This window comes from Ursus americanus, chromosome 34 (assembly GCF_024610735.1).
Source record: "Ursus americanus isolate L20-20 chromosome 34, mUrsAme1.1.p, whole genome shotgun sequence".
Lineage (NCBI taxonomy): Eukaryota > Metazoa > Chordata > Mammalia > Carnivora > Ursidae > Ursus > Ursus americanus.
This window is the reverse complement of record NC_142160.1, coordinates 859,067-875,445: the sequence shown is the minus strand read 5'-3', so window position 1 is coordinate 875,445 and position 16,379 is coordinate 859,067. Positions and strand designations below refer to the sequence as shown.

The 16,379-nt window shown below is 58.3% G+C and overlaps 1 protein-coding gene across 12 annotated transcripts in view; it reads right to left on the bottom strand.

Annotated features, from left to right (window-relative positions):
- Nucleotides 1-11,971, bottom strand: part of WNK2 (WNK lysine deficient protein kinase 2) — a 117,656-nt gene extending 105,685 nt beyond the window's left edge. For 9 of the 12 annotated variants that reach the window (XM_045772503.2, XM_045772506.2, XM_045772510.2 and 6 more), the window contains exons 1-2: nucleotides 11,719-11,969; nucleotides 10,567-11,243 (exon numbers count right to left, since the gene is read on the bottom strand). In XM_045772503.2, coding sequence (XP_045628459.1) covers nucleotides 10,567-11,241 — 675 coding nt within the window. In that variant the 5' untranslated portion in view covers nucleotides 11,242-11,243; nucleotides 11,719-11,969. Of the gene's footprint in view, nucleotides 1-10,566; nucleotides 11,244-11,718 lie in introns of all 12 variants that reach the window. The other 3 variants (XM_087858900.1, XM_045772508.2, XM_045772507.2) reach the window with 3 other exon arrangements.
- Nucleotides 11,972-16,379: the final 4,408 nt, after the last annotated feature.

The window sequence follows — 16,379 nt, the reverse complement described above, 5'->3', positions numbered from 1 at the left end:
ATGATGAATGGGGCAGAAGCCCCCATGGTATCCGCCACAGAGCCAAGACATGCCACAGGGACATACGCATCCCAACCGTGGTTGGCACGGCACTCCCCAGAGCTCGTCCCGGTCCCATGAAGCAATGGGAAAAGAAAAGGCAAGGGGGCAGGGCCTCTGACAGACCCTTGAGAGCTTCACAACATGGCGGGCATTTTAAAGGCTCTGAGAAGTACCGCAACAGCAATGCCTGCCTGGCCCAGCACTCCCCAAGCCTGCCCAGGGACACTGCCTTTGCACAGCCAACCTCTAAACATGTGTATGAGATGCCGATGCAGGGAAGAGAAGCCTGGGCCATGCCACCAGCCACTGCCCCACAGTGTGAGCTACCCACCCTCCCCTCATGCTGAGCCTCCCCATCTGTAAAAGCGGAATCCAAAATCTCCCATGGTGGTTCTGAAGATCCAACAAGCTCACGGGTGGTCTAGGAGTCTTGAAAAAGTCCTCCATGCCCCCGCCCTACCTGCAGCCAGCTGAGGGCCATGCCCACATCTCCCTGTGGAGGAGACCCCCCAGCCAAGGCAGCCTACATAAACCATCAGGACTCAGGGGCACCAAGCCTCGCCTGGCGCACCCCTCTACCTCACTGGCTCCTCTGCCCACGTGTCTGGGCAGGGCTCATACCATGGCATCTTTATTTCTGGGGCCACCTGAACCCTCTGGGAAATACGCCCAGCTCAGGGGGAGGCAGGCGTGAAAGGGACCACCAGTCTGGACCTCCCGGCACCAACACCCCTGGGACAGACCCTCAGGGAGCCCGTAATCCAGAGCTGCCACTCTGCAGCCGGCAACACTCAGTCCAGACCCAGCTTCTCCCCACACTGCCAGCATGGCTGAGAACTTTCTAGAACAGCAAACACAAAGACGGCAATGAACCCTGAACCATAGCCTCCCCTTGAAAACTAACAGCATTAAAAGACTCTTTAGAAACAAGACCATTTTAAAACCTGGTGCGCTGGGTACATGGACGATAACTGACGTGCCCACATGGGTACGTTATTATTACCTGGAGCCTAGAGTCTGCATCAGGCTTCACTCCCGGGGCTGGAAGTTCTGCGGTTTGAACACATGTTTGAGGATACTCGTTACAGCCTCACTCAGAGTCGTTTCACTGCCTAAAATTGCTCTGAGCCCCCCCCCCATTTATCCCGCCTGCCCCGCCCAACACGCAGCAACCACTGATCTCTTTCCTGGCTACACAGCCGCGTCTTTTCCAGAACTCCTATAGCTGGACTCAGGACATAGCCTTCTCCAGCTGGCTTATTTTGCTTACTAATGTGCATTTAGGGTTCATTTCTGTCTTTCATGACTTAGTAGCGCATTTCTTTTTAGTGCTGAGTAATAGTTCCTCATCTGGACGGACCACAGTTCCTTTGTCCATCACCCACTGAAGGATGTCTCGGATGCTTCCAAGTTTCGGCAGCTACGAGTAAAGCTGCTGTAGACGTCATGTGCAGGATTTTGTGTGAAGTTAAGTTTTTAGCTCATCTGGGTCAACAGCTAGGGTTTGCTTGGTGGATCCAATGGTAAGAGTGTGTGGGGTTTTTTTTTTTAAGATTCTATTTATTTATTTGAGAGTGTGAGAAAGAGAGCATGAGCAGGGGGGAGGGGCAGAGGGAGAAGCAGACTCCCCGCTGAGCAGGGAGCCTGACATGGGGCTCGATCCCAGGACCCCGAGATTATCACCTGAGCCGAAGGCAGACGCTTCACTGATGGAGCCCCCCAGGCGTCCCCAAGTCTGCCTGGTTCCTAAGAAGCTGCCAAGCTGTCTTCTGAAGCCGCGGTGTGGGTCTGCGTTCCCTGCAGCCGTGACTGGGTTCCTGCCGCTCCTCTTCCTGGCCAGCGTTGGTCTTGTCAGCGCCCGGATTTTGGCCGTTCTAGCAGGTGTGCATTTCCCTGATGACGCGTGACATTCCAGAGCGCCTTCTCACGTGCTTATCTGCCGTCTGTATGTCTTCTCTGGCAAGGTATCTATTAAGTAAGGTCTTTGGCCCATTTTTTAAATCAGGTCGTTTGTTCTCTTATTGTTGAGTTTTAGGAATTCCTTGCATAGTAAACTTTTTTTTTTAATAGACTGTGCCCTTGGTTTGTACCTAAAATGTCATTGCCAAGAGTATCACCCTGACACCAAAACCAGACAAAGACCCCACAATAAAAGAGAACTACACGCCAATATCTCTGATGAACATAGAGGCAAAAATCCTCCAAAAAATACCAGCAAACTGAATCCAACAGCACATTTAAAAAATCATTCACCACAATCAAGTGGGATTTATTCTTGGGATGCAAGCGGGGTTCAATGTTCACACATCAATCAACATGATACATCGCATCAATAAGAGGAAGAACGAGAACAATATGATCATTCCAACAGATGCAAAAAGGGCATCTGAGAAAGTACAACATCCATTCGTAATAAAAGCTCTCAACAAAGTAGGTCTAGAGGGAACATACCTTGGCTCTACACACATGCGTGTATATAAACCCACAGCTAACACATTCAATGGGGAAAAACTGAGGCCCGTCCCCCTAAGGTCAGGAGCAAGACAAGGATGTCCCCTCTCATCAGCACTGTTATTCAGCACAGCACTGGAAGTCCTAGCCACAGCAATCAGACAAGAAAAAGAAATAAAAGGCATCCAAACTGGTAAAGAAGAAATAAAAATCTCACCATTTGTAAATGACATGATAGTCTACATAGGATCCCTAAAGACTCCACCAAAAAACTACTAGAGCTGGTAAATGAAATCAGTAAAGTCAGAGGATACAAAATTAGCATACAGAAATCTGTTGCATTTCTACACACCAATAATGAAGCAGCAGAAAGAGAAATCAAGAGATCCATCCCATTTACAATTGCAACAAAAATAATGACACCTAGAAATAAACCTAACCAAGGAGGTAAAAGACCTGTACTCTGAAAATTATAAAACACTGATGAAGGAAATTGAAGAGGACACAAAGAAATGGAAAGACATTCCATGCTCATGGAATGGGAGAACAAATATTGTTAAAACGTCCATACTCCCCAAAGTAACCTACACATTTAATGCAATCCCTATCAAAACACCAAGAGTTGGGACGCCTGGGCAGCTAAGTTGGTTGAGCATCCGACTCGATCTCAGCTCAGGTCTTGATCTCAGGGTTGAGTTCAAGCCCCACACTGGGCTCCACTATGGGTGTGGAGCCTACTTTAAAAAAAAAAAAAAAGGTACCAACAGCATTTTTCACAGAAATAGAACAAACAACCCTAAAATTCGTATGGAACTACAAAAGACCCCAAATAGCCAAAGCAGTTTTGAAAAAGGAAAGCAAAGCTAGAAATATCACAATTCCACCCTTCAAGTTATATTACAAAACTGTAGTGATTGAAACAGTTTGGAGCTGGCACAGAAATAGACACAAGGATCAACAGAATGGAATAGAGAACACAAAAATGAACCCACAATTATATGGTCAATTAATCTACTACACAGGAGGCAAGAATATGCAACGGGAAAAAACAGTCTCTTCAACAAATGGCACTGGGAGAACTGGACAACATGCAAAAGAATATAACTGGACCACTTTTCTTACATCATACACAAAAATAAATTCAAAATGGATGAAAAACCTAAATGTGAGACCTGAAGCCATAAAAATCCTAGAAGGGAGCACAGGCAGTAATGTCTCTGACATTGGCCGCAGCAACATTTTTCTAGATGTGTTTCATGAGGCAAGGGAAAACCAAAGAAAAAATGAACTATTGGGACTTTATCAAGATAAAACGCTTCTACACAGTTGACGAAACAATCAGCAAAACTAAAAGGCAACCTATGAAAATGGGAGAAGATATTTGCCAATGACATATCTGATAAGGGTAGTATCCAAAACATATAAAGTATTTATCAAACTCAACACCCAAAGAATAATCCAGTCAAGAAATGGGCAGAAGACATGAACAGACATTTTTCCAAAGAAGACATAGAAATGGCCAAATAGATACATTAAAATACACTCAACATCACTCATCATCAGGGAAATGCAAATCAAAACTACAATGAGATATCACGTCACACCTGAAATCAACAACACTGGGAAATCAGGTGTACGTAAGGATGTAGAGAAAGGGGAACCCTCTTGCACTGTTGGTGGGAACGCAAACTGGTGTAGCCACTGTGGAAAACTACATGAAGGTTCCTCAAAAAGTTAAAAATAGAGCTACCCTACAATCTGGCAATTGCACTACTGGGTATTTACCCAAAGAATATAAAAATACTAATTCAAAGGGACACATGCACCCCAATGTTTATGGCAGCACTATCTACAATAGCCAAATTATGGAAAAAGCCCAAGTGTCCATCAACTGACGAACGGATAAAGAAGATGTGGCATGTATATACAATGGAATATTACTGAGCCATCAGAAAGGGTGACGTCTTGCTACTTGCAGTGACGTGGATGGAGCTAGAGAGTATTATGTTAAGCGAAATACCATATGATTTCACTTATATGTGGAATTTAAGAAACAAAACAAGTGAGCAAAGGGGGAAAAAAGACAAACCAAGAAACGGACTCTTAACTACAGAGAACACACTGATGGTACCAGAGGGGAGGTGGGGGAGGGGTGGGGAAACAGGTGATGGGGAGTACGGAGTGCACCTGTCGTGATGAGCACTGGGTGACGTACCGACGAGCTGAATCTCTATATCGCACACCTGATTTACTAATATAACACTGCGTGTTAACTACTGGAACTTAGATAAAATAAAACAAAATAGAGTAAAAGAACATAAGCCATTGCCAAGCCCGTGGTCACCTAGATTCTCTGTTATCTCCTAGGAGCTTTAAAGTCTTGCACTTTGCATTTAGGTCTATGGTCCATTTTGAGTTGATTTTTGTGAAGAGTAAGGTCTATGTGTGGATTCATTTTTCTGTGTGTGACGTCCAGTGATTCCAACACCGTTTATTGGAGAGACTGTCCCTGCCCCTCTGAGTGGCCTCTGCTCCTTCGTCAAAGGCCGGGTAACTCCATGATGTGGGTCTGTTTCCAGGCTCTCTGCTCTGTCGCACTCAACTATTTGTCTATTCTCTCGCCAGTACTGCACTGTCTTCATTTCCTTTCTTTTATTCTTTTCCAAAAACTCAACATGTATTTAAAGAAAGCTGACATAAATTAGAGGCAGTGATCAAGTAGTCCGGAAAATCTTAAAATGCAACTCTCTGGGGAACAGAACCGGCTCTGAAAACTATTTGAAGTGAGAAAACCTGCGGCCAGCCCTCTGGTTCCCAGCTCCAATGGGCTGTACCTCTCCTCCTGGACCCTCCTCCCGGAGCCTCTCTGCCCAGACACAGCCCTCACCAGTCTGCGGCCAGAGGCAGATCCTAACCTGCTTCTTGGAGACTCCGACGGCTATGCTCACACTTCTCTTATCAGCCACTCAGATGATTAGGCAGCAGCAGCCAGGTGCTGGGGCGGAGCACAGGCCGCCCGCCTGCCGGGGACCAGCTCCCACCTGCAGGCAGACCTCCACGCTCCTGGAGGGCCAACCTCTGCTTTTTACGCTTGGCGGGGGGGGCTTCACTCTGCTCTCTGCTCAATGCAAACACTTGTCGACAGTCCTCACGACCCCATGGCGGTTGGCTAGCACTAGGCCCACTGCACAAACAGGTAAACCAAGGCTCACAACGGCAGGTGTCTTCCCCAAGGCCTCCCCACTGGGAAGCTGTGGGCCTGGGGCCCAAATGCAGTGGGGGCCCTGCTCTGGGGGGTTCGTACGCACTGGGCAGGGTGCCCCATCTGGCCGCAAGGCTCCTGAATGCCCCTTCCCAGCACCTGAGGCAGACGCCAGTTTCCACCTCCCCACTCAGCCAAGCGGATGGCAAAGGAGACCCAGGTGCACAGCCCAAACCTCTGCAGACCAGGTCAAGTTCTGTCCCCTAGAAGAGGTGACTTGAAGCTCCAGGTCGTCACCCTGGGCATCACCCAGCTTCAGCCTATAGCCGGCCCAAGCCACAGTCCCCAGGAGAGGCCTATGGCCACGCACAAGGCCGCAAGTCCGAGCCATTCTGGAAGGTGAGTGGCAGGCGTAGGGCCAGCCCCCTCAGGCCAGAACGGCAGGATGGCCTCTCCCCACACTCGCTTCCTCGTCTCCTGCAAGCTTCTAGAAAACACCCCTCCTCCGTGAAGACCTGGCTCTCCCACCATGATATGGTCTGCCCTGCTCACTGTGGTACCCCAGGCTGGAACCAGGGCACCCACACAACAAATGCCACTGAGCCAAATACCACTGCAGCGCTGACAGGGGACCTGGCATCTGGAACCTTCTGGAACAGCTCCCCACCACTTAGCAACTTTTCTCCTCTCCACCATCATGTTCTGGCTAACAGCCCACCTGCAAAGCTCGTACACCTGAGTAAGCTAAAGCCACGACCTGGAAATGACATGGGGGGGAAGCCCGTCAGCCCGCCACACTAGTAAGTCTGGGGTCCTCATTACTTGGTGGTCAGCCCCGAATCAGGCTGTCCACTGCCCCAGATGCCAGGGCCTCCGAGGATGCCCCAAAAGGCACACGCAAAGCAGCAGAACACCTGCTTCCGACAGGAAACAAGCCACGGCGTCCAGGCGCCCACAACGGTGACCCACAGCTTGGGGTGCTCATCCATCCCTGACCACGCTGGCCTCGCCAGCACGGCACCCCGTTGCTGCAAAGGCAGGGAAGGGGAGAAGGCCTGTCTACACAGGTGTCTCAGGCAACCAAACCAGAACCGTGAGGGGCCCGGCACGTCAAACATCGCTGGAGAAAGCAAGCTCTACGTTGTCATCCCACAGATTTCAAATTTCAACATCCCCGACAAAATGAAGCAATAAAGACATCTGAAAACAAAGATAAAAAAGCAGGGTGACCACCAGCCAGAGTCCAGCTGGGTCCCGCAAACTGAGCTCTATGCATCCTACTCCAGCAAGCACAGTCCCCTCCACGTGTGGCCCCCGCCCCCAGGTCACGCTGCTCGAGGCCACTCGGACAGCAGACGAGGCCCCTGAGGGGACCTCTGAACCCCGGGTGTGAAGCCGCCCAGCACCACGTGATGTGTCCCTGGCCCGTCTGTGAAAGGCAATGGTGCACCTGCATGGGTAGGTGCCGGCTCAGCGCCCGCCCAGGCAGGGACACCACGGCCACAGGAGACCCCACCAGGCTGCGGACGGAGGAGACTGGCTGGCCATGTACGCCCACCTGCAACGAGCCTCCCAGGCCGCAGGCAGGCAGGCAAGTTGGGAACACACAGCAACCCCTGACCACACAAAGGGGAGGCCAGAGGTCTCACGGCCCCCGTGTCCACAGTCCCTCCCCGGCCTGGCCTGCCCCTCAGGAGCCCAATCACCTCCGGGCGACACGGAGCAGCAGGCCCCTTTGTGACGGCACCAGCAGGGTCTGGGAACCTATCCCCAGCTGGCAGGCTCAGCCCCCGGAGTAACTCTTTAGGACTCACGCAGCCACGCAAGGGCCCTGCAAGTGCTATGAACAGAGGGTCAAGGACCAACACTCCCATGAGGCAGAATGACGCCCACCCTGTGTGTGGGCCTGAACACCAGCACAGGAAACATGGTCCCAGCTGCCCCCCTCCCCCAAGAGGCAGTGCCCAGCCCTGCAACAGCGGCTCCCAAAGCCTTATGCAGGGAGGCCCGTCTTCCCTGAAGGCAGGGGACCATAGACGGGTGGGGTGGCCTCCCAGGAGGGGGCTGAAAACCAAGGCTCTCTCCAGGATCCTGAGGAAGACACAGAGAAGCGGGTGACCCAGGAAAGGCCAGCAGCCCGCCTCCGACACAGCTTCCAGATGCCAGCCAGGTCTGCTCAGGGACCCACAGTGGCTCAGAGGGGGCAGCAGGTGAGAAGGTGCCCTCAGACACCCAGGACAGTGTCAGTGGTCGAGATCTGCTCCCACACCCGGTCAGGGTCTACACAGGACGGGAGCTACCAAGGACCCCAGGGATGAGGGAAACATGAGCCTCTGCGATCAGAACGGGTTCTGAGGCCAAAACAAAAGTTCATTCAAAAGAAAAAGACAGGGAAGTGAGACTTTAAAATGGCTTCTCCGGAAAATCAGTGTGCACTCTGGCCGTCTAGAGAATTCGGAAGGCGATGTGTCTTGCTGCAAAGCCCTTCCAACACTAATTTATGGGAGGAAATTGGATGTCATGGGAATCTTTCGTCCTGTAAGCCAGATTGATTCGGTCTAGAGATGCAGCCTTTCCCCCCTTGGGCAGGGCACCCTGGGAGAAGAGTGGGTGAGCCCTCCTCCGTTCCCGCAGAGGCCAGCAGGTACACATGTCCCCCAGCAACCCCAGGGCAGGAGAAGCAAACAGGCTTTGGAGAGCTGGTTTTGGGGCGCTCCAAAGCTGCCAGCCAAGGCATTCCTGGGGGCTGTGGAAGGGGGTCAGAGGGCGGGGAGAATCCTGCAAAGCTCCCCATGCTGAAGGCAATACTCCCAATGACCTGCCCTCCACTGGGATCCCTGACACCCAGCAATCCCGGAGGCCGACAGAGGATGGACATCTCCACACCGTGCAGGACGCAACCCCTTCCCTGGGCACAGAGCCAACATGCCACCTGTTGCCCTCTCTCAGTGCACAGGGGTCCCAGAGGCCCAACCCTCACCTCCTCCACTAAGAATGGCCTCGCCAGGCTGGAGGCCTCCTCCCGTGACGCTGCACTCCCCCCTTGCCCCCCCTTACCCTCCCACCATCTGCGTCCTCGATGGTGACCTTGGGGGGTCCTCAACAATGAATGGGATAAATAACAGCGTCCTGGTTGGTCAGGAGGCAGCTGGACACCAGCAGGAGGCTGCTGTCCTGCTGCTCCAAACCCCACCCCAGAAAAGCCCAGCAGAGGCAGCTGACCCCAGGTGCTGCCCATGGAACTGGAGGAAACGTTAGTTGCCCAGTCGCTGGGAGAGGTACAGGACGGTTTCCTGCCAACAGGGGCTCCCAGTACCTCCTGTTAAAGAGCGGCGACCAGACGGATGGGAAGCCTTCTCCAGCCTTCCCACTACCACCCAGAGTCCAGGCATAAAAGACCCGTGGACGGCAGCCAGGCTCCAGGCCTGTGTTCTGCTCAGGGAGCGAGAGGCAGAGCCGCCTGCCTTGCCTTACAGGGAATGGGAACTAAACACCTTCCTGAGGGTCACGTGCGCCTGCAACGCCTCATCGCTGCTGAGGCCTACCTCGGACCCCGCCTGCTGCCGCTCCCGTTCCTGCCCACCACCCTGCACCAGCGGGTGCCCACAGCGCCACACAGGGTCACTTGACGAGAGGGGGAAGGTGGGAAGGGAAGGGAAGGCGCAGGGCCACGCTCTAAAACCTGGGGTCCTCTGCTCCTCTCCGGTCCTCCCTTTCCCACGCAGCAGCGATGCCCAGCTCACTCCCTCACTCACACAGCAGCGATGCCATTCGTGGCACACCACGGCCCCAAGACCACAAACCACCAAAGCCAGCCCTCCACAGGGCCCCGAATCGACAGCCATGAGGAAGAAGAGCTCAGTCCTCCTGAAGGACTCCACAGGACGCCACCAGCCCTACCAACAAAACACGTTGCCACTGCAAAACCAAGGGACTGCAGGAAGGGGTGGCCTCTGGAGCTCTTTGTGTCTGGAGAAAGACCAAGGACAGGTCGACACCCACCAAATCAGTGGGGCTCCCACATTGCAGGTCACACTGCAGCGGCCCAAAGGACAGAGCAACCAAATCCAGTTTCGGAGCCAAAAAGGCAGGCGGCCTGCAGTGTGGCGGGCAGCCGTGCATCAGGCCTGGAAGGCCCTGCTAACTTTACAGGGTGCTGGGGTAGGCTTGCACCCACGCAGCCAGCTCTCGCCCAGGACAGACCCATGCCTGACAGCTGACCCCCCCCCCCCAAGAGGGAGGGCCCGTAAACACACGAGCTGACAGGCACTGTCCTGGCTTCCAAGGCTGGCCCAGGCAGCTCAGGTTACTGTTTATATAATCTTCTAGGGCTGGGGCTGACACAGCTAACGTGAGGGCAAGGTTATGAAAAATGCATGTCCGGGGCCTCTGCATCCAAAAAAAAAAAAAAAAAAAAAAATCCTACCCACATTTTGTATGACTTGGTTTTAAGACCTCTCACACATCCGCTTTGTGAAGCAACGGGCCCTGGAGGAATCAAGAGGCCCCCCGAGGCGTCCGAGCCTGGGGCAGCCCCACCTGGCACCGACCACGGGTCAGAAGCAGCCCCTCAAGCATCCCCAGCTGGGGCGCCTACACCATTAAAGACTTCAGAGCACCTGGAACACGGGGCGTCCACACTGCTGCTGCAAAGGCCACGGTACACACCACCTGGGTGGTCACAGCCAGACTGACGGACACGCCCTCCACGCGCCCACTCTTCAGCGTGGACCCACACTGTGTCACTTCACCGCCACACGCTGGGAGGTCCAACCTCGACCACACAGGCGGTGCGGCTGCCCCCCAAGGGCTGACGCGCCGCCCCGCACGGGACGCGCTCGCCCACCCCCACCTGCGGCCGGCGCCCTCACCTGCAGCTCGCACCAGGCCACCTCCACCCAGGTCTCGGTGTCCAGCCCCTTGTAGACCGTCTTGAAGGAGCCGCGGCCCAGTTCGATGTCGAACTTGAGGAAGCGGCCGTCCAGGGAGGTGGCCACGGCCTTGAGGTCGTCCTCGTCGTCCTCCTCCTCCTCGGGCTCTTCCCGGCGTGTGCGCCCAGACTCCGGCCTCGCCTCGGGCGCCGCCGCGTCCTCCCGCCCCGCGGCCGCCGCCGCTGCCGCCGCCTCCTCCTCGCGGGGGCCTCCGGGGGGCGCGGGCGCGGGGTCCGAGCCGGGCTCCTGCGCGCCCGCGGGCTCGGGGCCGGGGTCGGCGGGGGCGCCGGGCTGCGCGGCGGCCGCGGGAGCTGCAGGGGCGGCGGGGCGGCCGCGGGCGCGCTCGGCGATGAGGCGGCGCGTCTTGCAGAGGAGCAGCACCCGGCGCTGCAGCGGCTGCGGGGGCTGCGCGCTCGGCGCCTCGGCCGCCTCCAGGCCCGGCGGCTCCTCCTGGTCCGACTCCACCACGCTGCGCCGCAGGAAGCGCTGGGGCCCGGGCCGCGCCGCCCGCGCCCGCGGCACCGCCGCCGGCTCCGCCATGCCCGCGGGCCCCGCGCCGCGCCCGGCCTCGGTTAGCGCGCGGGGGCCGTCCCGGCGGCAGCCATCGCCGTCCATCTCTGCGGGCAAGGACACCCGGCCCGCGTGAGAGCCGGCCCGCCGCACCTGCCCGGCCGCGGATGAGACAGCGCCGCCCGGGCCCGCGCCCCGCCCGCCCCCCGCCGCTAAGGGGCCTGCGGGGGACTGCCCCGGGGGAGGGGTCTGCAAACTGGACCTGGAGGCCCGGGCTGCGGTGGGGAGGGGAAGACGCCTGCTGGGCTGCCCCTGGGCGCCCTCCCGGGGGCGGGCTGCGGTGGAGGCCGGGGGAGGGGCACTCGCGCCCAGCCTAGCCCCGGGAAAGGGGGCTGCCGGTGTGTCCCTGGGGTCCCCGCGGCGGGCTCGCAGAGGAGACGGGGAGGTCGGAGAGAGGGAGGCACCGGCCAGGCGGCTGCTCCACAAAGGACGCGGCCCGGGGCGCAGGAGGGGCGCGCGGGGAGGGGGCTGCGGCGGCGCGGCGCGCACACAAAGGCGGCGGGCGGGGGGCTCGGCACTCACAGGGCGAGCGGGCGCCGTCCATGCCCGCGGCCCGGCGGCCGGGGCGGGAGAGGCGGGCGAGGCCGCGCTCCGGTGGCCGGGGTCCGCGGTCGGGGGCCGAGTCGCTCTCGGGGCCGGGGTCCTCGCTCCGGGCTGGGTCGCCGCGCTGCTCCCTCGGCCGGCCCGCTGCGGGGCCGCGCTCCCGCGTGCTGCTCCGGCTCCGCGCGGCTGCGCTCGGGCACCGGCTCCGACCCGGCGCGCTGGGAGGGCGGGGCCTCGGCCGCCCGCCCCCAGCTGGCGCGGCGGGGCGGGGCCTGGCACGCCCACCTGGCCGTGGGCGCGCGCGGCCACCTGCGGGCGGGCTCGCAGCTCCGGGTCCCCGCCCCGGCCCCGCGAAGGCGGCGCTCCTGGGCCCCTGGCTCAGGAATGACCCGCAGGCGGCCGGCCGGGGACAGTCCCGCGTGTGCCCAAGAAAAAGCACAGACTCATCTCCTCACCTGTCCCAGCAGGCGCGCCAGCACTCGCCGCCCTGTGCCAGGGCAGAAGAGGCGAGCTAGAAGGCGAGGGCCCAGGGCCGGTGGTCCTCCCAACCCTCAGGAAGCAGCCCGAGACCCCAGCCCCGGGGCCAACCCTGGGAGGGGGTTGGAGTGTCCTTTCTCCCTGTCATTTCAAGACGATCCATTGGGACCTCGCCGCCAGGAGGGGGAGTACTGTGATCCTCATGGTCACTCTGCAGTTGAGCAAACGGAGGCCCTGAGATAGAAGTTATCTGCCCTAAATCCCAGAGCTTCTATGACAGAGGCTGCCCTGGGATGCCAGTGGACAGGGACCTGCAGAGGCTTCCAGGAGTCCCTGTGCCCACAGTGTTCTTTGTCCCCCACCTGTCAAATGCCACCCCCCCCCCATCTCTCTCTCCCTCCTTCTCCTCTGGACGCCCACAGACAACACCCATCTTGGGCATCCTGAACGTTCTTGCTGGGACATGGCATATGGCAAAGACTTCACTGCTCATTACTGAGTCCTATGCCCCGCCAGGCCCTGAGCTCAGCTGTCCAGTCCCTGGTGACCCTGTGGCTGCAGTGAGCTGACAGAACCAAGGCACAGGGAGGCAACTGTTCCAGGGGAGATGCCCAGCGGCTCCCACCTGGGCGCTGCCCCTAGGTCTGGCATGCCATCCGACACACGGGGTGCCCATGGGCTCCAAGCCCTTGGCACAAACTAACTCACGGGACTTCAAACCATCGCAGTTATACAGGAGGTGTGCCGAGCCACAGTTACCCAGAGCAGCAGGACTTCCCAAGTCCTGGAGTCAGTCACGACCGATTCACCAGCGCCGACGTCCCTTCCCAACCCTGCTCAGTGACACCTGTGGTGCTGGGAGCAGCTGCACCGTGGAAACGGGCAGATGCCACACATCAGGGCTTCTCCCCTCAGAGAAGGTCCCACGGCGCGCTGGTGCTCGGCTGGGCAGTTGGTGCGTGCCTTCTGAATATACCCTCCAGTGGTCACATCACCTTGTGTCCAGCCCAGAGCCCAAAGAAGGGACAACATCTAACACCAGCTCCACTCGCCTGAGACTCTTTGAGGCAGGGATCTGAGCGCAACTTTCCAGGGTGGGGGCCGGCCAGGCTGAGGTGGGGCCACTGAGGCTCTTTCTGTCTGGAGCCTAGAGACCCCTAACCTTGCTCCATCATGTGCATGACCTTGGCTTGCTGCAGCAAGCCTCAGTATCCCCCGCAGAACCAGCCTGGCCATCCTAGTTTGTCCACCTCTAAAGACTGCCAGTTCCTCCCACACTCCGTCAGTCCTGGAGGGCGCCCAGAGTCCCAAGCCTGTCCGTGCTGGGCACACCCAGGCCTGTCCAAGGGAAAACTGAGAAGAGGTAGAGCGAAGTGTGTTGTGGACAGACTCGAGGTGGTCTGGCCTCCTCCCTGCTTCCTGGACCACACTGGCAGCGAGCAAGCATCTTGCCCGTCTGGTGAGGGAGGACATGGCTGGACAGTCACAGCACCCTCTGCAGACTCTGTCCACCACAGCTGGCAGATCTGCATAGCATGGGAGCAGGACCCCCACAGCACGGGGCAGCCCAGGCCATGGGGGAGTGGGGAGAACCTGCCCCTGACTGAGTGGTACCTGCTCTCGGAGCCCTTAGGGGTGGTTTCGGGCATCTGTGCTTACGTGCCTCCAGTGACAGGGAGCTCACTCCCTCTGCTGACTCATGACCATTGGAGTCCATGGCTAAGCAGCTAGTAAACAGCAGCTCCTTTGCAAGGACCCTCAGGCTGGACTCAAGAGCAGGTCCTAGGATCCAGGAAAGGCGAGACTGGGGGATCCTTGGACAGACCTTGGGACCAGGGCTTTGCCAGGATCATGGTCGTCCTTAGATCACTTGGCACCTCTGAGCTTCCATGCCCCGGCTGTGATGGGGGCTGCTCTGCTGGGTGTCCTGAAGCTCCCACAAGCCAGGGCTGCGGGACACTGTGCAAACTGCCTGAACCCAGCTGGTGCTGGCGGTGTCTCTCTGCTGCCTGGAGCCGCGGCCTCCACGGCTGGCAGGCCAAGGGGCGTGACCACCTCCATGTCACCGAGGAGTATGCTGAGGCCCAGCACAGAGACTTTTCGGCCTCGGTAGTTTGCTCAGGTGGGTGCTGTGGTGTTGTGGGGGGGTTGGTTGGAAGGGTTTCAGCGGCATCCACTGGACGGGGTGACTGCGGGCTCTCCCTCGGGCTTCTTTAGCCCCCAGAGCTGGTCACACCTCTCCTTCCCCTTCCAAGGAGCAGCCAGCACCCCCACTGCGGGGGGCCACACACACCTGCGGAGCCGCCCCTCCAAGCGCCACAGCCTCCTCCACCCCCATCCCGGGGGTGCTGCCCAGGTCCCTGTGGGTCCCCCATGGGGCTCTGGGCACCCAAACCTGGCATCAAGTCCCCTCTGTTAGAAGCACCTTCCTTTCGGACAAGGCATGCAGATGAAGTGACCAGCTGTGGTGTTCAGAGCTGGTCACTGACGGATGGCTTGTAAAGGGCGTGGTGAATGCTGCAAACGTGCTGCAGCTGCGAAGGGGCAGGTAGACTATATTCACATGATCAAATAGGACAAAGCCACTTAGAAGCTCTTCCTAGAGTGCTATGACCCAGGAAGTGATTGGAGGTCATGCCCAGGGACGCAGCAGAGGGAGGCCTGGAGGGAGCGGTGGGTGCCTCTGCTTTAGTGCATTTTCCTGCATGTGGGACGGGAGTGCCTCCCCTTACTGTCTGCCGAGACTTTGGGAAAGGTGCCCGGCCCTGAAGGAGGGCTCCGCGGAGGGCAGAGTCTGGAGGCGCCTTCAAATCCTGGTACCGCCCCCTGGCTGTGACCTTCAGCCCATCATGGGTTGATTGCTCTGAGTGGCGGCTTCTGTGTTAGTTGTCCTGGGGCTGGGGTGCGGGGTGCTGAAGGAATCAGCCCAAGGACTGAAGCGCACTGGCTCTCCTCTACTCTGGCGGGCTCCGGCCCGTGCTGCTGTCTCTTTGCCCGCGGGGTCTGCCCGAGGAGAGGGGAATAGCCCCTGACTCAGGAGGGCTGCCCGCTCCCCATTTCCACAGGGCGACGCAGAGGCTCAGGGGTCTGTGCTCAGGGCCACAGAGCTGGTGGGAGGGGGCATGTGGAGGAGGGTGGGGAGCCAGGCAGACACATGTCTAGCCACCTGCCCGACAGGCTGGGGTGTGGGGTCCTCAGGGCAGAGCCCACGCCACCATCCAGGCTGAGCTCTGACCAGTGACCAAGACACATTGTCCTGCCAACTGGGGCCGCAGGGCTCGCAGGGCTCTCTTCTGCCCAGAGTCGCCCTTTGGCCCTCAGAGGAGCCCATGCAGCCCGTGCAAGCCCAGGGGACCTCACACTCTCCGCATGACACACAGGGGGCTTTTTCCACCAGCCACGGACTCGGGCTGCCTACCGTGGGGTTTTCCAGCACCCTCAGCGCTCACGGGGGCGCCTGCCCCTGGGAGGGCCTGTCCGTTCAGACTGAAGAGGCACCGGTGACCTGAGGCGGCACCAACACCTGCCAGGGCTGCCGGGCCCGGCGCACCCCCTGGAAAATGGCCACGTCGCGAGGGAGGCAGAGACGAAGGAGGAAGACGGAGAGGTGTCTTCCTCTACAGGATCGCCACGCGGGGAGGCACACGGCACGGGAGCTCGGTCTAGGGGACACGGTGATGCGATATTCACAGTGCGTGTGCTCCACGACGTCACTGCCAGCCCTGCGTTGGTGACCATCGAGCTCGGCCCCCGGGGACACGCGGTCAGGGGCCACAACACTCTCGTCGACTGGCTGACGCACAGTCTTGCACGTGCGTTCCTGTCCGAGGGCGCGTTACGGAACGTGTATTGAGGGTCACTAACAACGAGCTCGGCCAACAGCGCCACGTCTGGAGCCGGAGGAAAGCTCGTCCTCGGCACGCGTCCCCTTGCGTGTAGGAACGCCACCCGGCTTGTCCGTGCAACACGCTGGGCCATTTTAATCAGCAAAATCACCAACAAAAGGCACAAAAATACAAAACAAAACAAAATGGATGCAAAAGAAATTGGGACCAGGACACCAGCTCGCAGCAGAGCTGGACCAGGGGGCAGAGCACCTGTCACACGCCGCCGGGGTCGCACGCGTCAGCTGCTTGCCGCGTTCACGGCTCTGTGCGTCCACA